The following is a 24627-nucleotide window of genomic DNA, read 5'->3' on the forward strand; positions in this document are numbered from 1 at the left end:
AATCAAGGATTTACTATATACTATACATTATTCCAAAGGAAATGACAGGCACATTTTCTTCCTTAATGTAGTTTACATTCTACAATTCATATATTTGTTTGTACATATACATTAATGTTTTATATTATTTATTCATGGATAAGTAATACAATGTAATGCATACAATGCAATGGTCCTATGCATAGGAATAAAGCAGGGAAAAGTAGGGGGCCTGGGTGGCTCAGTGGGTTAAGCCTCTGCCTTCAGCTCGGGTTATGATCCCAGGGTCCTGGGATCGAGCCCCACATTGGGCTCTCTGCTTGGAAGTGAGCCTGTTTCCACCTCTCTCTCTCTGCCTGCCTCTCTGCCTACTTGTAATCTCTGCCTGTCAAATAAATAAATAAAAATCTTAAAAAAAAAAAAGGGCAGGGAAAAATAGGGTGGCAGAGGAAGGAGAGGAGGCTTTTATGTTAAACAGAGTAATCCTGGAAGGCCTCCGTGGAGGTGTCATTTGGCACAGAGAATAGTAACAGCAAAAATACTGTTGTACAAAAATATGCTAATTTAATGCCTTAATATTTACCATCTGTTTAGTTACTGAAATCATGAGTCAGAATAATTTTTTGAAGTGAATTATTTGCTCTTTCAATTTCAGAGTTTTCAGGATTTTTAAATTTCCCCTTTTTTTCTAGTTTCCTTGTAATATGTTCCCTCTTTTCAACTTCTGGACCACACTTGATCCCTTGTCAAATCTAAATCTAACCAAGGAAAGAAATATGTTAAATACTGTGTCCTCATCTTATTTGAAAAGAAATTAATTCAATTCTCCATCTCTGGACCCACCAGGCTAATCCCAGTAACTTGATTCACATAGACTTCTTGGATTTGTTTCACTACCAGTAAGACTTTATTCTGAAACCCTGAATCAGAGCCTTTCATCAATGCTTATACCCACACTGACCAAATCACAAAGCACCAGCTAAAAAAATAATAACAATTCAGCAAACGAAGACAGAAAACCAAAAACTGACAGATGTAGGACCTGGCTAACAATACTCAGGAGAGCAGTGACAAAATGTCCAGGATGAACATTGTAACAGCCCTTGTATAATTTTAGTCCAGAATGGAATAGAAAGACTGGAGACACAGGAAAAGACGACTCTGAGAGGAAAGGACACACCACAGAAAGTACAATATGGCAAAGAATCTAAAATCTGGAAGATATCTTATACATAATTCAAGGAAGGAAGAAAGAATTAGATAACTAAAAGACAAAAACAAATAACTTGGTAGGATAACTATGTCCAAATATGGAGCAAATGCAAGTTTGGGATGACTTGAACAATTAATGAGGCAAAATTAGAAAATTCTATTTGAACCTTATGCTGAGAATACTGAGATTTGAGTGGCGTGTCGGAGATGTAGAGAGAGATTTCTAATTATTACAATGGAATTCATCATCATCCAATCATAATAGGGTAAATAAATGCATTTTTAAAATTAAACCAATGGTTAAAATTTTAAATTTAAATTTTAAAATCAACCAATGATAAAACCATGAAATATATTATGACTATGGAACATATGCAAACTTCAGTATTAGCAGTATAACCGTAAAGGATCAAATGACAGGGATTAAGAAAGGGCAAAATGAGAAGAGTGGAGGGCAGGAGAAATAGAAGGAAGAGTAATGGTACCAATCTACACCTCCTATGTGTTGGAGAAATTAGAGATCCACTCTGTGTATCTCTAGATTAGAGATCTAGATTAGAGATCTAGATCTAGTGTTTTCTAGATTAGAAGTAAAGGTTTACGTTAAGAGATGAGGGAAAGGAAGAGAGACAGTGCCTTTAAATCATCTGTCAAAACAGGAAGGCAACAGATAATTTCTGAAGTTGAGAAATCCATCTGGAGTAGCACAAACTATTTAATGATATAAAGATGATCATCATAAGAAATAAAAAAAAGAATTGAAAAAAAATTGCCTCTAAGGAGCAAGACAATCATTTGAAGAGAGATATTTTTATTGACTAATAAGCTTTTCTGAACTATTTCATTTAAATGTGTACATATATTATTCTGAAAAATGAAAATAATAATAACTGTCTTATTCGTGGTTGTTCATGTAGTATGTATTTATGGCTATTAATTAAGGTTCTCTCTCCAATTTCATAATTTGCCTTCATTCAGGCCCTGTCCCAACTGATTTCTTTACTATTGACGCTGACCTCAATTTAAAACCCATTGAATAGTATATCATACTTTCTGCAGTGAAGTATGGACATAGATTTTAATTTTATATATGTCTTATTTCTGTATATAGGAAGCTGTACATAGTCAAATTACATTTAAATAATTAATATAGGTTTGTAAAAATACAAATGTTATTACATAATGAATAACTTTTTTTTTATTTTATTTTTTATAAACATATAATATATTTTTATCTCCAGGGGTATAGGTCTGTGAATCGCCAGGTTTACACACTTCACAGCACTCACCATAGCACATACCCTCCCCAGTGTCCATAACCCCACCCCCCCCAACCCCTCTCCCCCCATCAACCCTCAGTTTCTTTTGTGAGATTAAGAGTCACTTATGGTTTGTCTCCCTCCCAATCCCATCTTGTTTCATTTACTCTTCTCCTACCCCCTTAACCCCCCATGTTGCATCTCCTCTCCCTCATATCAGGGAGAGCATATGATAGTTGTCTTTCTCCGATTGACTTATTTTGCTAAGCATGATACCCTCTAGTTCCATCCACGTCATCCCAAATGGCAAGATTTCATTTCTTTTGATGGCTGCATAGTATTCCATTGTGTATATATACCACATCTTCTTTATCCATTCGTCTGTAGATGGACATCTAGGTTCTTTCCATAGTTTGGCTATTGTAGACATTGCTGCTATAAACATTCGGGTGCACGTGCCCCTTCGGATCACTACGTTTGTATCTTTAGGGTAAATACCCAGCAGTGCAATTGCTGGGTCATAGGGTAGTTCTATTTTCAACATTTTGAGGAACCTCCATGCTGTTTTCCAGAGTGGTTGCACCAGCTTGCATTCCCACCAACAGTGTAGGAGGGTTCCCCTTTCTCCGCATCCTCGCCAGCATCTGTCATTTCCTGACTTGTTAATTTTAGCCATTCTGACTGGTGTGAGGTGATATCTCATGGTAGTTTTGATTTGTATTTCCCTGATGCCGAGTGATGTGGAGCACTTTTTCATGTGTCTGTTGGCCATCTGGATGTCTTCTTTGCAGAAATGTCTGTTCATGTCTTCTGCCCGTTTCTTGATTGGATTATTTGTTCTTTGGGGGTTGAGTTTGCTAAATTCTTTATAGATTTTGGACACTAGCCCTTTATCTGATATGTCATTTGCAAATATCTTCTCCCATTCTGTCAGATGTCTTTTGGTTTTGTTCACTGTTTCCTTTGCTGTGCCAAAGCTTTTGATCTTGATGAAATCCCAATAGTTCATTTTGGCCCTTGCTTCCCTTGCCTTTGGCGATGTTCCTAGGAAGATGTTGCTGTGGCTGAGGTCGAAGAGGTTGCTGCCTGTGTTCTCCTCAAGGATTTTGATGGATTCCTTTCTCACATTGAGGTCCTTCATCCATTTTGAGTCTATTTTCGTGTGTGGTGTAAGGAAATGATCCAATTTCATTTTTCTGCATGTGGCTGTCCAATTTTCCCAACACCATTTATTGAAGAGGCTGTCTTTGTTCCATTGGACATTCTTTCCTGCTTTGTCGAAGATTAGTTGACCATAGGGTTGAGGGTTTATTTCTGAGCTATTCTGTTCCATTGATCTATGTGTCTGTTTTTGTGCCAGTACCATGCTGTCTTGATGATGACAGCTTTGTAATAGAGCTTGAAGTCCGGAATTGTGATGCCACCAACTTTGGCTTTCTTTTTCAATATTCCTTTGGCTATTCGAGGTCTTTACTGGTTCCATATAAATTTTAGGATTATTTGTTCCATTTCTTTGAAAAAAAATGGATGGTACTTTGATAGGAATTGCATTAAATGTGTAGATTGCTTTAGGTAGCATAGACATTTTCACAATATTTATTCTTCCAATCCAGGAGCATGGAACATTTTTCCATTTCTTTGTCATAATGAATAACTTTTAAACATGAACATTTTATTGGAAACATATCCTTAAGTGACGCTACTGTGTCCTTTCTGATTCAACCTATCCCCTACATCCTGCTCTCATTCTAATATTTGACATTTGAGAACTGTTTTAACAAAATAATCTGTGACGAGGCAATTAAATTGAATAGGTTGCTATGCTTCCTTTGAAATGAGCCACATGATTTGACAAAAAAATCAGCAAGTATACAGTAGACTTTAACAAACCTATCAACCATATTGATCTGATGGGCATCTATAGAATAAATGACAAGACAAAACATGGTGAAATGTATTGAAAAACACACTGAAAAAGAAAGACAACTTGGAAAACTTACTCTACCTAAGACTTCTTATAAAGCAACCATATGTAAGACAGTGTGATTTTATTGTTGCTTTAGATAAACAGGTCAGTGAAAAATATTGAAGCCCGTAATAGACCCACATATTTTTGATCAGTTGATTATTCTTACCAAGATACAAAGGCAGTTCAGTGAAGAAAGCATACTCATTTCAAAAGTTGGATATTATTATGAAAAAAGTTAGATTTTTAAAGTTTATTTATTTATTTATTTATTTGACAGAGAGAGATCACAAGCAGGCAGAGAGGCAGGCAGAGAGAGAGGAGGAAGCAGGTTCTCCGCTGAGCAGAGAGCCCGATTCGGGGCTCGATCCCAGGACCCTGAGATCATGACCCAAGCCGAAGGCAGCGGCTTAACCCGCTGAACCACCCAGGTGCCCCTGAAAAAAGTTAGATTTTTATCCATATTTCGTACCACAGAAAATAATGAACAACAAAAATGCGGAACATAGACCTAAATATAAAACTTAAAACTATAAAACTTCAAGAAGAATAAAAGGAGAAAATCTTTATGATTTTGGCTTAGGCAAAGATTTCCTATATACAACAGCAAAAGTGTGATCCGTGAAATAAAAAATAAATAAAAAATTTGAGCTGATGAAAATTAAGGGCTTTTGTCTTTGAAAAAGAATGTTTGAGGACATAAAAAACAAAGACAAGACAAACACTGGAAAAAAAATTGTCATTCACATATTTCAAAAATTAAAAAAAAAATTAAAATTAAAATTAAAATACACACTCACACCCACACTAAAACCACGCTTTGTCTTCCACGCCCTAGTACCACAGGATAGCTGGTGTGGGCTTGTGGAAATTGTATTCTCTGAGACCACAAACTCTCTGAGACAGACCCTGCTCCAGTCTGTGCTTTAAGGAGAAAGGGGAGAAAAAGTTCCTTGAGTTCTTGGTCCTTTCTAAGCATGGTTTTTCTGTGTCCCAGTGCACCTAGGACTAGTATGGTCTTGGGGACCCTGGGCTTGCCAAGATCATAAGTTTCTGTGCCAGCCTGACCCAGCAGTTATGGCATTAGGAGCCACTAATTATGGCATTCCAACCCATCCCTTCTGATATTCAGACCCTGCTCCAGTCTGGGCTTTTAAGGTAGATGAGAAGAAGAGAGATTTCCCATAGTCCTTAGCCCTTTTAAACCCCAGGTTCTTTTTTTGTGCTGCAGCACAACTAGGGCTTGTGGAATCAACTCAACTGGGTCGTGTGGACCATGAGCTCACTGATGCAACCAGACCTGCCCATTATGGTGTCCAGATCCTGCTCTGATCTAGGCTTTTAAGGTGGGGTGGGAACATAAACAGTGTGTTCTCCAGTCCCTTATACTGGGAGAGTATCCCCTCAGTTACTCCACAACCTGGCAGACTTCTAGTGTTTTCTATTTATATGTTCTTTTAAACAGAGATTTTTTTTTCCATACCCAAAGACAGAGGGATCTGTTCCCAGGCTGTCCCTCCCTAAAGTGTTTGCAGCCTCAGGTGTGGAGTTTCCCTCTGTTACAGTGTCTCCATTATCTCTTGCTGTTCCATTGCCATTCTATCTATCTGTGGTTGTTCAGTAGTTGTTTAGTTGACCTTCAGTTCTTCAAGAGGAATTGTTCTATTAATGGGTGTATTTTTGTGTGTTCTGTGGAGGAGGTGATATCAGAGTGTTCCTATGTCACTGTCTTGAATCAGGACCCTCCTATTAGAATGGTTTTAAAACAAACTGTATCAAGTCTTGATAAAAATGGGATGAATAGTGTGACTGGGTGTCTCAGTTGGTTAAGTGACTACCTTCTGCTCAGATCATGATCCCAGGGTCCTGGGATCGAGTCCTGCTTCAGGCTCCCTGCTCAGCACAGAGTCTGCTTCTCCCTCTGATCTTCCCCCTCTAATTCCCTCTTTTCTAAATAAATAAATAAAATTTTAAAAAAGAAAATGTGATGTATAAATGGAATTCTTTTTTCCCAGTTTTTTTTGAGATATAACTGACATATAGCAATGTAAGTTTAAGGTGTACAGTATAATAATTTGACTTACATATATTATGATTGCCATAGTAAGTTTAATTAACATCCATCACTTCATATAGATACAAAAAATAGAAAGAAAAAATGGTTTTTTCCTTGTGATGAGAACTCTTAAGATTTACTCTTGTAAAAACTTTCAAATATTAACCTCATTTTAACCTCAGTCATTATGCTGTACATTAGACCCCTAGTATTTATTTATCTAATAGCTGCAAGCTTGTGCCTTTTGGCCACTTCACCCAATATCTTCTTCCCCAAACCTCTGTCTCTGGTAACCACTAATCTGATCTCTTTGTGTATATATATCTATTTTAAGGTTCCACATATAAGTGAGATCATAAATTATTTATATTGTCTTTCACTGCCTGACTTACTTCACTTAGTCTAATGCTCTCAAGATCCATCCATGTTGTCATAGTTGGCAGGAGTTCTTAATTTTTTTATGGTTGAATAACATTCCATTGTATACACACACACACACACACAGAGGAATCAAACTTCTTTATCTATCCGCTGTCAGTGGAAGCTGGGGTTGTTTCTATATTTGGGCTATTGCAAATAATGCTTCAGTGAACATGGGGGTACATAAAATTTTTTGACACAGTGTTTTCATTTCCTTCTAATACATACTTAGAAGTGGAATTGCTGGATTATATGGTAGTTCTATTTTTAATTTTTTAAGGAAACTCCAAACTGTTTTCAGCAGTAGCTGTAGTAATTTTCCATCCTATGAATGGTGCACAAGGGTTTCCTTTAATCCACATCCTTGTCAGCATGTGTTACCTCTCATCCTTGTGATGATGGCTGTTCTAACAGGCATGAGGTGATATCTCATTGTGGTTTTGATTTCTATTTCCCTAATAGTTATTGATGTGCAAATGGAACTCTCATACACTGATAATGAGGATGTCCAATTATACAATGACTTCAGAAAAGTGTTTGGTAACTTCTTGAATTGTTAGGCCAACACCTACCATCTGATCAGTCTCTATACTCCTAGATATTCACCAAAGATAAATAAAAACATGCCCATAGAGAGACTTATGTACAAATGCCTATAGTAGTGTTAATTGTTACAATCAGGAGTAACCTAAATGACCCTCAGCAAGTGAATGGATAAACATATCCAAACAATGGGACAGTACTCAGCTCAGCAGTAAAAGGAGTGATCCGGTGATATAAACAGCAACGTACAAAAATCACAAATAACTTATTCTGATGAAAAGAAGTCACCAAAAAGCACACATACTCTATAATTCCATTACTCAAAATTTTGGAAAATGCAAACTGATCTATAGTGACAGAAAGGATGTCAGTGGTTACAAGGAGATACGGTGGCAAAGAACATTGAGGAGGAGAGAATACACACCATCAAAAGCAAACTTTTGAGGATATGGATATGTTCACTATTTTGAATGTGATGATTTCATGAGTTTATACATATGTTAAAAATTAATATATTGTTAACTTTAAATATGTGCAATCTATTCTATATTAATTATAACTCAATAAAACTACTATTGCCAAAACTTCTTGCAGGATATTCAATTAGTTTATTAAGAGTTATTTAAGAGTCTTTTTTTTTTTATTTGACAGAGAGAGATCACAAGTAGGCAGAGAGGCAGGCAGAGAGAGGAGGAAGCAGGCTCACTGCTGAGCAGAGAGCCCGATGTGGGGCTCGATCCCAGAACCCTGAGATCATGACCTGAGCTGAAGGCAGAGGCTTAACCACTGAGCCACCCAGGTGCCCCCTATTTAAGAGTCTTAAAGTAAAGGAAAGATATACCACATTCTTGGATTAGAATACTAAAATTATAAAGTGGTCAATTCTGAAATTTACTTAAAATGTGATATAATAAGCATCAATACCAAATACCGAATACCAAAGTAGCTGATTGCAGACATTGAATGTCAACTAATTCAGCCAGACTTTATGGGTATCAAGATAGTTCATCTAAAGAGAACAATTTATGGTAACTCTGATGTTCATATTTCCACATAACTGATTCCATTTTTCTCAGGGCTAAATCCCAAGCAGAAAAAAACAGCTCAAAGTTTTAGATAGTCTCAATGGGCGTAGAGCGATGAAACTGGAGTCCAGCAAAAAATAAGATGATGAGGACTGAAGGAGACAATGTAACAGAATAAAAAGAATTACAGAGTAGTGAGTCTGATATTCTGAGCCACTTTTCTTCTCCAAGTGTTTCTCTTCAAAGCCATCATGTATAGGGCATAGGGTCAAGAAGCCAAGTGAAAACAATAGCAAAAAGCCTTAGAAAACACATAAAGCCTGAGTGGCTCAATGGGTTGAGCGACCAGTTCTTGATTTCAACTCAGGTCATGATCTCAGGGTCATGGGATCGTGAACCACATTGGGCTTTGCACTTGACAGGGAGTCTGCCTGAGATTCTCTCTCCCACTTCCTTTGTGCCTCCCCCTCTACTCATGCTCTCTCTAAAGAATAAATAAATAAACAAATAAATAAATCTTTTTTTTTTTAAAGAAAATACCTAGAGATTATTAGTCTCATAGTGGCAGGTAACAATAAAAGCAGAGTCCTAAAGCTGAGACCCATACAGTTGACACCTTAGAAGAGGCCCTTTTGAAGTAAAAATCGGAAAGATATCACTCTTTGCAATGACTGAAATACAACCTTAAACATCTCAATTCCTGATTAGGGCAGTGATCCTCCCCCATGGAAAATCTCTGCCAAAACAGGATTAAATCCATTTTTTGAAGAAAGATAGCATCGCCCATAGCTTCTACAGATTTTTATTCTGTAGGACAACTATTGAGTGAAAAGTATCAGGCTTCAAGTCCAAATGATAGAAGAATAAGGGAATAAAAGACAACAGAAAGAGACCCAGGGGAGAAATAGATATTGGTATTATTAGGCATAGACTTTAAATTTCTTTTCTTATTAACATGTGCAACAATATTGGTTTCAAGATTGGGAACATTACTAAAGAAATGGGATCTCTACAAAGGATCAAATAGAAATTCTGAAACTCAGAAGTATAAAGACAAAATCAAAGGGTGCAAAAGATACATAGAATTAGTTTCTATTGACTTAGATAAACCAATGAAAATCATTCAGATGGATACAAGGAAGGAAAACAAAAAAGCTTTAAAAATTTAGAAGAATTTGTGGCACCTGGGTGGCTCAGTGGGTTAAGCCTCTGCTTTTGGCTCAGGTCATGATCTCAGGGTCCTGGGATCGACCCCCACATCAGGCTCTCTGCTCAGCAGAGAGCTGGCTTCCTCCTCTCTCTCTCTCTGCCTACCTCTCTGCCTACTTGTGATCTCTGTCAAATAAATTTAAATAAAAAGAAAAGGAGCTTAAGAGGAAGGAGCAGAGAGTTGGGGACAGTAAAATCTCAAATGACGGAAGCTCTCAAATGGTGTGATTAAATTTAGATAAACCAGGATAATCCCCACGCCGGATCCTTAACTGAATCACATCTGCATCATCCTTTTTCCCTACAAATTAACAGGTGAGAGCTCTAGGGATTAGGACCTAATATCTTTGGTTTGTTGTTTTTCACTCTACCACAATCTGGAAGGGGTAAAATTCCAAGTGGTCATGGTCATCTGGATACCACAACAGAACTATAAAAAGGGAGCTGTAAGGAGAAGGCTGTGGAATCCACACATTTGTGGAAGCTGCTACCTACGGGGGAATTGTCGTCTGTGAGGAAGTGGCTGTCTCTGTGGAAAATGGTTTCTCCACAAAGCCCACTGTCTCTCGGGAATCACGTTTCTGTGGAAGCTGCTGCTTTGTGGGACTGCAGTCATGACTCTGGGGTAGAGCTGGAGGTGCTGTGGGTTGGCAGAGTAAGAAGTCAGAAAGACGAAGTAACTGGATGTGGAGAAGGAGGAGATAGATGATGACGTGGAGTCTACCTGGCACTTCAGCATCCACCTGTTGTTCTGTTTGACCTCAGCATCCTTCTGAGAGTAACGATCTCTGTCTTGGTTTTATCTTTCAGAGTTCCCCTCATGGCCCAGTTCTGATAAACACAGGGAAAGGGATTTGTGCGAAATGGATTTCCCAGACAGGAATTTTGGTGCTAGTTTGACCACAGAAAAATCCATCATATTCCACATTTCCGCTGACATTTAGTATTGCCAGCCTTTAATTTCACCCATTTTGGTAGGCGTACTGGTACCTCACTGTATTTTTATTTTCAATAAAATTTTTTTTCTGGTGAATAATGATGTTCATGACCTTTTATATGCTTTAATGGACATTTGAATATTTTCTTTCATGAAGTGCCCCTTCAAGTCTTTCTGCCCATTTTTTAATTAGAGCTTTTTATTATTGATTTGTAGGAGTTAATTCTATTCTGACTACTAGTCCTGTATAAATTTGGATATGCGTGTGTTATACTAATTCAAATTCAAACTGAGCCCTTCAAAGCCTACAACTTGTATCTTTGCTTCCTTAACACTATTCTTATTTTGAATGAAGTCTAATTTTCCTATGTTTTTTATTGTTAGTGTTTATTTCATCTTGTTTAAGAAATCGTTGTCTGCCATAAAGCCATAACTGTATTCTGTTAGGTTTTAACTAGAAATGTTATACATTTGTTTAAAGACTTATTTATTTGAGGTGTGCCTGTCCAACTCAAGGTTGGGCTCCCTGCTCAGTGGGGAGTCTGCTTTTCCCCCTCTCTCTCTTTCTCAAATATAGATTTATTTATTTGAAAGAGAGAACAAGTCAGGAGAGAGGTAGAGGAAGAGAGAGAATCCCAAGCAGACTCCCTGCTGAGCTCAAAGCCCTAGAGGAGCTACATGGATCCCTACCATGGGGCTTCTCATGGGGCTTGGATCCCACCACCCTAAGATTATGATCTGAGCTGAAATCGCAAGTTGGATGCTTAACTGACTGTGCCATTCAGGAGCCTCTAACTAGAAGCTTTATATTTTGAACTCTCATATTTAGTTCTATGATCCATTTTTTAAAAATGTTTATGTATGGCACAGGGTTGATACAAAGTTTCACTTATTTCCATGCAGATATCCAATTGCTTCAGCTCCATTTATTGAAAAGACCACCACTTTCTACCTCTAATGGCAGGGACAACTTTTTTAATATATATGTAAGGTAATTGTATGCATGTCTTTTTTTGGAGGGGACGCTATATCTGGTCTTGTGGATGTATCTCTATTCTGGTATGAAATTAAACTGTTTTTATTATTATGGCTTTAAAGTAAATCTTGATATTCAGAATCGTAATTTCTCCAAAGATCCTTCTTTCCAATGTTGTCTTGGCTATTCTAAATCCTATGCATTTCTATGTTAATTTCAGAATTAGGATATCATTTTTTCAAAAAAAATCTATCTGTTATATTCAGGGATTGTGTTCACTCTGTAGGTAGATTTGGGAGACTTTATATTCCAAGAATAGAGAGTTCCTATTCAAGTACATGGTTATTCTCCAGTCATTAAGGTTTTCTTTTATTTTGTCAGGAACACTTGAAGGCATGGTTTCCCAGCAAGCAGATTCTGAAATCAAGATTATTGTGTTGGAGGTTTATTAGGGAGCGCTCTTGGTATCACCACTTGTGCAAGAGAGTTGAAGGAAGCAGTACTGGGCAGAAAGTTTTTCTAATTTTATTACATTTATTACTATTTTATTTTTGGATCCTCTTATAAATGGTATTTTTTAAAATTTTTCATTGTTTACTGCTAACCTTCAGAAATATAATTGATATTTAAACATTGAGATATTTTAAGACTTTAACCAATAACCTTGATAAAGTATATATTTTAATAATTTACGTTTTATCATTTATATATAGTATATATATACACACAATTACATTAGCTATAGATAAAAATGTCTTATATCTTCCTTTCTCAGTTTTTATATTTTTAAATTTATTTTTCTTGCCTTATTTTATTTCTAGGACTTCTAATAGACAGTAGAGGTTACTGAATAAAAATTACTGACAAAGGCCATTCTGATCTTGTTCCAGAGCTCAAAAGAAGAAACATTCACTTTTTTACCAAAGGTAATTTATTAGGTTTAGAGTTTGTTGTTGGTCATTTTTCGTTTGGTTTGTTTTTTTCTCTTCTTTTAATATCAATGTTTATCAGATTAGGGACACCTTGTGTTTCCAGTTTTCTTAGAGATTAGCTGTTAAATTTTATCAAAGCTTTTCTACATCTATTAAAATAATAGATTTTTTTTCTCTCTCTTATTTTTTTTCTAAAATGTAAATCAATTTGTATGGCTAGAATAAATTCCAGTTGGTCATGTCATCATCCTTTCTATATATTCCTAGATATTTTCCCTGGTGTTCTGTAAGTTTGGCATTTTCCTTGTTTATCCCTGGAAAAGCAGGAAAAGTTAGCTTCACTTTTCTATATGTTCACCCAACACACTGTATTTATGGTCAACAGTATTGGGGCTGTATCCAGATAACAAGGTATGACTTTGGGTTCCTTCCACTCAGCAAACTAGGAGAAAGAAATGTACAGAGTTAGGAGACAGAGATTTAGTCTCACAGCTTCTTTATTGCTTTTGTGTGACCTGCAAGACGTATGCTCCCTAAAGTTGCCTGAATCACAGGATAATAGAGAAATACCTGCACTAACTATATTTTCCATCTGGTATTTCACTCAGTAGTGTGCTCTTAACCTCCACTGGATTAGCCAGCTTCTCGCATATAAACTTCAGTTTGAAAGTACAGTCTCCATAGTAAACATATTGTGTATCTATATACCCACAAAACATCCTATCATTTATGTCATTTCTCCTTTGTGTAAGCCTGAAAGAGAAAATAAAGAATTACAATTAACAAGTCAAACATTTCAAACACATCCACAGGAAAAAACTGCTTTTCCAATATATCATTGCTTCTAGGTCTGCATTGTCTAAAATAAATTTTAATTATTATTGGGACTATTGAGAGTGTCCAAGTTACTTATATTTACCAACAAATATGCAGTAGTAAACACTGCCTTACTTCAGTCTGCCTTTTCCACTTTTTTACAACTGGACTATTTGTTCGCCTTTACTCCCAGATGTATAACTTCCCTTCCCCAATAGTTAATATGATTTAGAATAATACAGTTCTATTAATTCTCCAGTCTGGCTCCTGTTGCAAATCTTTGACACTGTCTCTTCAAATATTTTTTTGTAATCACCCAAGCTTGGAATTAACCTAATATATGACACTTTTAGTTCAACATAATCTCCAGGTAACATTTCCTTCTAACCATTTTTCAAAGATTTTATTCTGACATTCTGAATAATTACCAGCCCCTAAAATAAGATTACTAAGCAGGGACTAGGCATCAAAGACAAACTTATAAATTGAAAATATTATCTTTTGGGAAAAATGTACTATTAAATATTTGGGTCCATAAATAATGATCATTAATAAATAAATAACTTTATCAATTAAATTTTGAAAAGTGAGATTTCCTATTTGAAGTGGCATCATACAGATGTCATTGATCACAACACCTTTCCAGAAACAAATCCCAGAATAACATTAAGAATAAAAAACAAAAAGAAATACATATATGATAATATATTATACACATATATAATGTATTATATATACATATATTATATATTTTTATTTTTGTATTATTTTTTAATTATTTGAAATATATACTGTGTTTTCTATTCCACTATAGATTACCTTCCCATTAGCCATAATTACAAAAAAACACGTAGAAATTCTACCTTTTCTAAACAAGATTCCATCTGTACTCTCCGTGATGTGCCCACACTACCCTTACTTCTAGTCCCTTCACTCCAGATAGGATCTTTAAAATATACCTCCTTTTGTCCTCCATTTGTATACATATTATCCCCTGTTCTGTCCCATCATTGTTAACTGAAAATACAAAGCTGCCTTGTCTTTTGGACCCATATTCTTATATTTACTATTTCTGTCTGAAGGAAAATGCAAACAAAACAAAACAACTTGTATTTGCTTCTCGCCCACAGTGGGGAGTGTGCAGGAATCCCAGGGTTTAGATTTAGTGGTAGTTTTTTGCATTATTAAACATTAAAGGAGCCTGATAGAAAAGAGTTATTTAAGGATGCAATTTCAATTGAAGCTAGTTTTAATTGTAACCAATACTGCTCCCAGGGAAAACACCTTTACTCAAACCAACCAGAAAAATTCAGTAAGAATAAAGACTTACCAGTTGGAGGAGATAATCGTCTCATCCAGGTTTTGGTAATCTTGATATTCTCCGTTAGGTAATCCCAGCCAGTATCTACGTAATTTCTTGGATTTTATAAATTCCTACAAGAAATAGAGATGTTTAAAAAAATTGTCTCCCCCGCAAAATAATAGCTATCTCCCATTTCTGTACATTACTTCACAACATAATTTCTTACAAATTACTGTTTTAAGGTAACATTTCTGACATTACACTATTTTTGATGCCATTAGAAAAAAATCAAAATGAAGTGCTCCTTATTGTTAAGATTTCCTCCAACAGTTATTTATCAGATACTGTTTCACAAGTAAAACTATCTACCAAACCATGCATTTCTTTAACTTAGGGGCAGTGAAGGTCACAAACTTCAAGATTCAAGTATCCAGCAGTAGTCAGTCTAGGAGCAAAAAAGGTGGTTAATCACTACATACACAAGTTAATAGAAACCGAAAAAGTAGGAGAAAAATGTAGCTAAGTCTGATGAGAAGTGGTTATAGAATAGAGATCCAGTCCAAAATTTTATAGGCAACATAAGTTGTTTTTCCCTCATAATACAGACATATTTTTTTTGAGTAAATAACTAAGAATGGATCAGTTGACAATGATGAGAGGAGGAAGAAACTATGGTTTGATTTTCCCTGCAACTATAAAGGAGGAACCAGATTCTTACAGTAAGGAAGCTGACACTTTTGTGAAAATGAATTTTTTCCTTAAATAATATGGGAATACTATTTGAGAGACCAGAAATGCAGAGGAATAAGTAAAATAAAGGGATACTACTTAAATATTAGAAAAAATAAAATAAATAAATACGTATAAACATAAATAAATCTTCCAGAGAACTCATTTTCCTGGGACCCAGGGAGTCAGTATAATATGTCTGCTTGACGCTTGCCTTTGACATCCCATCTTAATTCTACCTTTTTATACATATTATACCCAAGCTATGTTTTTATTCTAGTATATGTTGTTTTTTTCTGTTAGTTAAAAAAAGACAAAATGATAGAAACAAAGAATCTTCTCCTATCTAGATTTTATAGAATTGGTAACCTTCAGGAATGATTTCCAGATCTCCCACTTTTAGATAAATTCTCAGAAATTGTGTTCTGAGAGTTGATCCTAAAGTTCCAGTCTGGAAATGCTCACAGACCTAAAGATTCTGGATACCCCATGTCTACACACCTGCCCAGCCGCTGAGATTCCACTGACATTAAGTACCTAAGCTAACATTCTATTTTATTTTATTTTAAAGATTCTATTTATTTATTTGACAGGCAGAGATCACAAGTAGGCAGAGAAGCAGGCAGAGAGAGAGGAAGGGAAGCAGGCTCTCTGCAGAGCAGAGAGCCCGATGCGGGGCTCGATCCCAGGACCCTGGGATCATGACCTGAGCCAAAGGCAGAGGCTTTAACCCACTGAGCCACCCAGGCGCCCCTAAGCTAACATTTTAGATGACACTTTGGCTAATCTACACGGTATGGTAAATGTACTAAGTCTCAGTCACCTCATACCCTAACTTAAGCCTGTGTCTGGATTAGTACAAATCTTCCCCAACATGCCTCATTCCTCTCTATTTTATGATGGGAAAAGTGACTTCCTTCTTCATAGGCAGAAGATCCATGGGACCTTACCAACACACTTTTGTTCTTAATCGTCAGCAGGCTGGCATTTTGAGCAGAACAGAACACGACACTCTTTTGCCATGTTTCATAATGGTCACTTAGTCTGTAACAGCTGTCCTCATGCCACATCCATGCCTTTGGACAAGGTTTACATTTGTGCTCTGGAAGAAAAACATAGTTTCATTTGGTTTGTGTTGATAATCCTCATTATTCTTATTATTTCCAAAGTCCTCTATAATAAGTTAACCAAATTTACTTCTCTTTCTTCTTCTTACATGAAAAGTGAAGAAAATGCATCCTGTATTCCTGGTCCCTAGATACCACCACAATATGTCCAAAGCATAATCTGAACAACACATTCTGAATTAAACATCCGATGTATTACAGTGTGTTTTCTTACCTCAGGAGTCCTAAATAATTATTAATTAACTTCTTTCTCTATTTTTTTTTCATTTTTTGTACTACTACATGGCAATAAAGGCTAATCACAAAAACATTGTTTGGTAAGACTCTACCCCCCAAACCTACATCAACCTTGCCTTCTCCAACTACAGTGTTTCTGGCTGCCTGATGTTGAAATTTGGGAGAGTTCTCAAGAGCACAAAGAATATATTTTAGTTATAATAGCTATAGAAACTGTTAGAGATAATTCAAAAGCCAATTCTTCCTCATCCCATAGGCAAGGCTTAACTATTTCTTTTCTATGGACTCTCCTCAAACATTGACTGAAATGTAGGATAAGGTCACCTTTAAAGATGAGACCTATCTTCTCTTCTTATCCTTTAAAAAGGGTATAAAGAGGTGCCCTCTCCTCTCCTCCCTAACTTCTATTAACCTCAGTGCCCAAAATAACAGTAATAGATGTCAGATTAGAGAAACTTCTAACTGCACAGAAATATCAGTGAGTCCTCTGTCAACTACATTTAATTCCTATCTCCAAATAATGGCATCCTGGGGGGGAGGCTGCCAGCTATTGATGAATGAGTCTCAAGTAACTCCTAAGTTTTGTTCATTGTCTAATAAATAGCTTGAAGAGGAATATAAGATTACCTGGTTCTCTTTTATACAGCTCATGACATAATTTGGTGGCTATTTCCTGCAGTGTGATCGACAGGTCCCTGATCATTTTGGAACTATTCTTGTTATGTATCAGTTGCAGAGAAACATTTTTCTGAAGTTCTTCTTTGAAATTTTGCATTTTATTCAATTTTCCTGTTTCTATCTTCAAAGTTGTGTAAACTCCAAATAAAAAAAATAAAAAAAATTTAATTCCTCAACCCAACTATTATCTCTTTTCTGCTGAACTAGTATTACAAACATTAAAGGTTTTGGGAAGCAATCCCTTCACAGAAGGGAGGAAAACAAATTACCGTGTTTAAGTATCCAGTTATCAATACCTTTTGGGTTATATAACCTATAAGCCTATTCCAAGGCTTCAATTCAAAAATAAACTTTCTTGTAAAATTCATGTAATTCTAGGTGTCTTCCCTTTCAGTCCAAACATGGGTAATACATACATACATATGCTTCCTAAGACTCCTAGTCCAACCAGTAGCAGAAGACATAGAAGAGTCAGAGCCAAGGCTCTCTGACGCCATCCATGGGAAGGAGCAGGTGGTGCTGTGGAAAGCAAAATAAGTAGGCAGGCCTGGAAGTGGTATACATCTTAATTTCATTCATTCATTCATTCATTCAGCCTTTATTTCTTTTCTAACGTGTCTCTGGTAAAGGAATGTGTTTTGCTAGAAACTCAAGGACATTTTAAAAATGTCTTTTTAAAGGATAAGTAAAAAACACTTTGTTAGCTGTTTTACATGCAAACTGGTTCTCACAGGAGAGGTTGTTAACTGGTAGGCTGAGTCAAGACACAAAGAGGCAAAAAAAGGGCTTTGAAAAGAATTGAGAAAACCTATCAATCTGGATAGGACATATCTTTTCTGTACAAATTGGGGAAACGAGTAGCTGGCAGCTAATAAAGAGGTCGATCAAAGTATCCCTTCCTTCAGTGGACAATTGAGAGTGCCAAAGAAAATAATTTTATTACTTATGCCCTTCCCCACAAATCCTGAGAGTTTGGTTGTGGAATATAAATGATAGGGTGTCTTTTGTAATGTTTTCATGTGTCCTCCCAGCAGCCAGAAACATAGGCCAGATCAGTATCATTTCCTCATCAGGATTTCTTCATATTTTTAGCAACAAATTTCTGTTGGACTTTTTTTTTTTTTTTGCTAAACACTAAATCCCCAAAACAGATCATTTCCCTATTAAAAAAAAAAGAATTATAAACTTTATATTATAAATTAATCATTATTAAATCAGTACCTGATTTTAATTATCATCATCTGTGTATATGGATACTAGCTATTTAAAAGAACATAATTCAGGAAAAATGTGATAACCAATTATACTTCTGATCTGTGTCCTACATCTCTTAGCTGGTGATGTAATATTGTGAAATATGTAGAGAATTGAAAGTAAAATGTAAAACAACTTTTTAGACTTTGACCAATGGCTAATAGTGAAAGAACTATATAGTAAAGATCTTATCTAAGGTTAGAGGTATGACTTCAAGTTCTATCTTCCTAAGAATTATGTTCTCATTTATTTATGTATTCAATTAGACAAAAGTTATCTGCTCAGTACCTTCTATATCCCAGGCATTATTTTGGGTGCTCACAATACAACACACAAGTGAGCAAGATATACAAGTTCCTGCTCTCATTTTAATTGTGAGAGAAAAAAATGGATAGATCATAGATAGAGATAAATAGTATCTATCTATAAGTAGATAGATGATAGAGATCTTAAATTGTGCTATGGTGTGCACAGATTCAAAACAGTTATATTATAGAGAACAAGTAGTTCTGATCTTATAGCCAATGCAAATGAGCCTGCAAAACCAGTGGGAAGAACATTATAAGCAGCAAGATTGTCTAGTTCAAAGGACTTCATTTGGGAAAGATCTTTACCTGTTTGAAAAACAGAAAAAAATTCAGTGGCTAAGAACTGTGGCCAAGGTGAGAAATGATGTTTGAGGAGGTCAAAAAGAAGGCAGGAGACAGATTATTGACAGGCTTTATTAAGCCAGAGTGAGGGGATTGGAGTTCTTTGAGAAACCACCGGGTTTAACGAAGACAGGAAAATAATTGAGCTGTTTTGTTTTTTGTTTTTTGTGGTTTGTTTTGGAAAGATCACTATTACTGCATATGGACAATACATTAATTGTAGGGCTGCAATGTTGGAAGTAGGAAGAATAGCAAGAAAACTATTGTAGTATGCCATGAAAGAGAGAACAGCAGTTTGCTTTACTAGGACTAGAGAATACAAAGAAATTAGAATCTATAGTACAAATTTATGAAATATTTATGAGAGATCTTTTACTTGATAGATGTGGAGGATTTAAATATATACACTTGTAGGCAGCATAACATAGTGATTTTTAAAAAAAGAAGAAGAAGAAGGCATGCCATGCCTAGGGCTAGTATGCCTGGGCTTGAATGCTGGATCTGCTTATCACGTGAGACTTTGGACAAGTCACTTGACCTCTCTGTGTCTTAGTTTTTGCATTGGTTAAAAAAGAAAGCTATAGGGCGCCTGGGTGGCTCAGTGGGTTAAGCCGCTGCCTTCGGCTCAGGTCATGATCTCGGGGTCCTGGAATCGAGTCCCACATCGGGCTCTCTGCTCAGCAGGGAGCCTGCTTCCCTTCCTCTCTCTCTCTGCCTGCCTCTCTGCCTACTTGTGATCTCTCTCTGTCAAATAAATAAATTAAAAAAAAATCTTTAAAAAAAAAAAGAAAGCTATAAAATATCAGAGAGTAAGTGAATTAATATTGGTAATACAATTAGAACAGTGCTGGCATATAGCAAACTCCTGGTGATTGTATTAAATATGTATCTATTTTTATATTTAATGAGATGAGGATGATTGGGGAAAGGAAACAGTTTTAGAGGAAAAATTTTTTAAAAATACAGAACTTGGGGCGCCTGGGTGGCTCAGTGAGTTAAGGCCTCTGCCTTTGGCTCAGGTCATGATCCCAGGGTCCTGGGATCGAGCCCCACATCGGGCTCTCTGCTCAGCAAGAAGCCTGCTTCCCCCCTCTCTCTGCCTGCCTCTCTGCCTACTTGTGATCTCTGTCTGTCAAATAAATAAATAAAATTAAAAAAAATAAAAATAATAAAAATACAAAACTTTCAGGTACAGTGTGGTTTTGAATGTTATAGCTTCCAATATTTCTTTACCTCTTTTCTTCCTTTAGTCGCCTAGGTGTTTTTTCATTTAACTTAACCTCAAAGAAAGAAAGAAAGAAAGAAAAGAAAAAGAGAAATTTGGAAGCAATATATGCTTGACTTGGTAGAATACTAAATGACATTTTTAAAAGTTCTCTTTGTCTCTCTGTCTCTGTTTCACATACACACACACTACATTTCTTTTTTTCTTTACTTTTATCCTTCCTTCCTTCCTCCCTCCTGCCCTCTCACTCTCTCCCTCTCCCTTTCTCTCTCTCTCCTATTCTTTCTTTCCTATATCTAGGCTCAACATATGGGAATTATGGTGTGTGTATGTATCTAAGTATTTTGTAGCCTCCAATAAACACTAATTTTTTCCTTTTCTAAATAATGAGAAACATTAATGCCATCATATGACTGCAAGAATCATTTTAAAATAAAGTATCAGACTATTAAGTTCTCCTCGACAGTTCAACCAAAGCAATTACTTCTTAAATACCATATTTAAGATGAGTAAATTTAGCTCAAAATATATCTCATACCTAAAGAAACTAAATTAATTAAAGATTTATTAAAAAGAGCTGTATCCCCATTCAACCATAATATTCTCTAAGCTATTATTTTCTAATCATTCAAACAGTGAACAGACCTAACAGCAAGCTAAAGAGAAGTGATATAACGTGATTTTATGAATTTATTTATGAATGAATAATATGTCTAAGAATATAGTAAAATTTTCATTCACAAAATTTCCATTTATAGGACTGAATATTATTATCTCACTCTTTATCTCTAGTGATAGTTTAATATGAAAATAAAATTCCTGCTGTTTAGTTTTAAGTTTATATTCTTCCACTTAGTCATATGTGCCTACAGAGGTTAGTATCTTTCTCTCTGCTTAGAATCCTTCTCTGAATAAAATTTGATTTGTTTGATAGTAATGGTCAAATTGGTCAAATTGAGCGGCTTAAAAGAACTTTAATTCCTTCTAATATCTGTTTCTGAAAAATATTCTCAAACTTATTTATTACTGCATTCTTTTTTATATCCTTTTATTTTTATTTGTGGTACCCAGAACTGAAAATATGATCAATTTTAAATATTAAATACATACCTACTAGACTAAATGTATAAACAAAAAATGATTACTGAAATCCTGACCAATTAAAAAAATTATTGGTATATTTCTCATCTTCATCTATTTTTAATTTAAGCCTCACAAAATAATCATTAAATATGTTGGTCTTTTCCAAAATGGCACAGGCAGCAAACACTGAATTATGGCTGTAATCTCATAATAAAACGGGCCTTCTTATCTCCACTTTCTAGGTGAGAGCCCAGAGACTTCAAAAGGTCAAATGATCTATTTAAATGTCCTGTACACATCCGATGGACTCCAAACCCTCTCCTCCATAATTCTGGCAGGTCAATAGAGAGTCTTTTCCAATCCACACTCGTGTATGTAACACTCAAGCATAGCATGTACTCACTGAAGTCACTGTTGCTCTCCTGCAAAATGAAGATTCCCATTTCTACCTCATAAGGCAGGAAGAATAGTATTTTTCACATAGCAGGAAAGATCTCTTGTTTTACTATTAGATACATTAGCTGGGAGTGGCTAGCACTTTCTTATAAAAAAAAAAAGAACGTACAAAATCATGATTTTCCTGGACAACATGTACTCCCTTGTTTTATGGGGGAAAAATGTTACATAATCCAGTAAAATCAAACTATCGTCCCAACCTAATTATCTTGACTATGATATTAAAACAGAAACATTGTAAAAGATCAAGTGTTCAATGCACCACCAACACCTTTAAATTTTTTTTTTTTTTTGGTAAAAACGGGAGGCTCAACCTACAACACATCCAAAGTTCAAAATCTTACCTTTTATCCCAACTCCATCAAACTCATGGATATTTTCCTTTTTACCGGACTCCTGAAATTTTAGATCTGCATAAGTAATTTCTTCAGACATTGATGGCTATGAAAAGAAAGCCTAACAAACTATTAAAAAAAAATAAGATGAAGGTGAACTAACAGAGTTGAATTTAAACAGGAATTGTAATTTTACACATCTGTTTACAAACCAAAGCTGAAATGTGTAAGCTTTAACTTCTCTTTTCAGTGTCCCAATCCTGTCTGTATACAGAGGAGCTGCAGCCTATCAGAGGCCTCAGATAAGTACAGACATGGCTGCAAGACTGAAAGTCTTTCTTCCTCTTATCTCTCTTCCTTTTTTCTCATTTCTCTATAACTCCCAATGAGAGGAAGTTTTAAAAATTGTTTTGGTTAGTGCCAGGCAAGGGGACACAGATCCCTAACAACACATGTGCAGATATAACATAGAATTTGTTGGAGAATCACCTTCAAGCAGAGAAAGACGAGAAGGACACCATCCCCACACACTCACTTTTCCACAATAGTGGTCTGGCATAAATGTTCTGTATGTGTCATGGCAAATGTCCTGACAGAGTGGATTTGCCTTTGCTGGGAGACTGTATGTACGCAAAGCACTCCTAGAGAGAGACAGAGGATAAGGCCCACTCTGTAACTCTGTTAGTTAGGGGTAAGTTAACCTAAGAGGAGTTAGGGAGCATCTAGTTTCTTTAGCAGCAAGAAATACAGTAAGGGATCTGGGACCCAGAAACCACACCAGGAAGTATGCACACTGATGGCCGAGGTGGGTATACCAAAGGTCCTAGAAATTGCTTTGTAGTCCAGGAAAGCTGAAATAAGTCTTGCTGTCTCTCTTTAGACTGCCTCAGTCTTTTTGAGCCAGCTCCCAGCTAAAGTATACCAAAAGGGTCATGCAAGCCAGGATCTTATAAAGTCCACTCAGCATTCTCAGGAGGCCAGGATCTGTGCATTTACTGATCAAGGGTACAAAGTGAAGATGGGTGTTTGGGAATCATTGTTTTTGAGTAAGTTCCTTCCTAATTCTTATTAGTAAATCTTATATATTCAGTCACATAATTGAAGAGTTGAAAGACTGCAGTGACAGTGGCATACTCAAGTTCAAAAAAGAGACCCACAGTCAGAATCAAGAGAAAAAAACAAATATATACATTAAAAGGGGAGTTTGAAAAGGATAAAATAAAGGGACAATTTATACGATGTGGATAGGCTCAAAGGAATATATATACTCAAAGATACAGATGTAATGAAAAGAAGGGGCATGTGCACCCCAATGTTCATAGCAGCAATGTTCACAATAGCCAAACTGTAGAAGGAGCCAAGATGACCTTCAACACAGGAATGGATAAAGATGTGGTCCATATATACACTAGAATATTTCTCAGCCATCAGAAAGGATGAATACTCACCATTGGCATCAACATGACTGGAACGGGAGGGGCTTATGCTGAGTGAAACAAGTCAAGCAGAGAAAGATAATTACCATATGGTTTCACTCATATGTGGAACATAAGAAATAGTGTGGAGGACCACAGGGGAAGGGAGGGAAAACTGAATGGGATGAAATTGGAGAGGGAGACCAACCATGAGAGACTCTGGACTCTGGGAAACAAGCTGAAGGTTACAGAAGGGAGGGGTGAGGGGATGGGGTAACCAGATGATGGGTATTAAGAACAACGCGTGTGGTGATGAGCGCTGGGTGTTACATGTAACTAATGAATCATTGAACACTACACAGCAACTTAGTTTAGCCAACAAGCAGCAAAATTCATTACATGAGCTCTCACGTATAATACGCAAAATAGTTACTTCTGCTAGGGTCTCGTCAATCCAGTACAATCTGAATTCTTTTCCATTTAACAAAACAGCAAAAAGGATCTCTCAAAAAGGATTGTATTTTCACTATATCCATTGACTATTTCTTATATATTAGTGGAACTTACCAGTAAGTGAGTAGTTTATCTGGCACAACATTTGGTAGGGGATAGCAACATGAATGCAGAAGCAATAACAGTTCCTTAGCTTTCCTTCCTTAGAAGTATTTGAAATCAATGGCTATTCCTTATTCTTTTTTTTTTAAGATTTTTATTTATTTATTTGAGAGAGAGAGAGAAAAAGAGAGAGAGAGAATGAGTTGTGGGGAGGGGCAGAGAGAGAGAACAAGACCCTCTAAGCAGGGAG

At 36.1% G+C, this 24627-nt stretch overlaps 2 protein-coding genes across 9 annotated transcripts in view; one reads left to right on the forward strand and one right to left on the reverse strand.

Annotated features, from left to right (window-relative positions):
* LOC125106782 (C-type lectin domain family 2 member F-like) overlaps positions 1-24627 on the forward strand; it is a 42947-nt gene that overhangs the window by 4383 nt on the left and 13937 nt on the right. Inside the window, exons 2-5 of one of the 5 annotated variants that reach the window (XM_047741332.1) lie at positions 9908-9984; positions 10480-10643; positions 12404-12508; positions 22658-23453. The gene's annotated coding sequence lies outside the window, so the exon portion shown is untranslated. Of the gene's footprint in view, positions 1-9845; positions 9985-10479; positions 10644-12403; positions 12509-22657; positions 23454-24627 lie in introns of those variants that run through there. The other 4 variants (XM_047741331.1, XM_047741330.1, XM_047741333.1 and 1 more) reach the window with 4 other exon arrangements.
* Positions 12994-22719, reverse strand: CLEC12A (C-type lectin domain family 12 member A). 4 transcript variants are annotated; one of them, XM_047741324.1, is made up of 8 exons: positions 22620-22719; positions 22417-22513; positions 19791-19856; positions 17825-17923; positions 17354-17542; positions 16313-16464; positions 14661-14764; positions 12994-13267 (listed from the first exon to the last, which is right to left on the reverse strand). In XM_047741324.1, the coding sequence occupies exons 2-8, from the start codon at positions 22505-22507 to the stop codon at positions 13090-13092; spliced, it is 879 nt and encodes a 292-aa protein (XP_047597280.1). In that variant the 5' UTR covers positions 22508-22513; positions 22620-22719; the 3' UTR covers positions 12994-13089. The 4 variants fall into 4 exon arrangements, with proteins under 4 accessions (XP_047597280.1, XP_047597281.1, XP_047597279.1 ...); XM_047741325.1 differs by lacking the exon at positions 19791-19856 and having other exon boundaries at positions 22620-22638; XM_047741323.1 differs by having other exon boundaries at positions 22417-22623.

Source organism: Lutra lutra, chromosome 8 (assembly GCF_902655055.1).
Source record: "Lutra lutra chromosome 8, mLutLut1.2, whole genome shotgun sequence".
In the NCBI taxonomy this organism is placed as follows: Eukaryota; Metazoa; Chordata; class Mammalia; order Carnivora; family Mustelidae; genus Lutra; species Lutra lutra.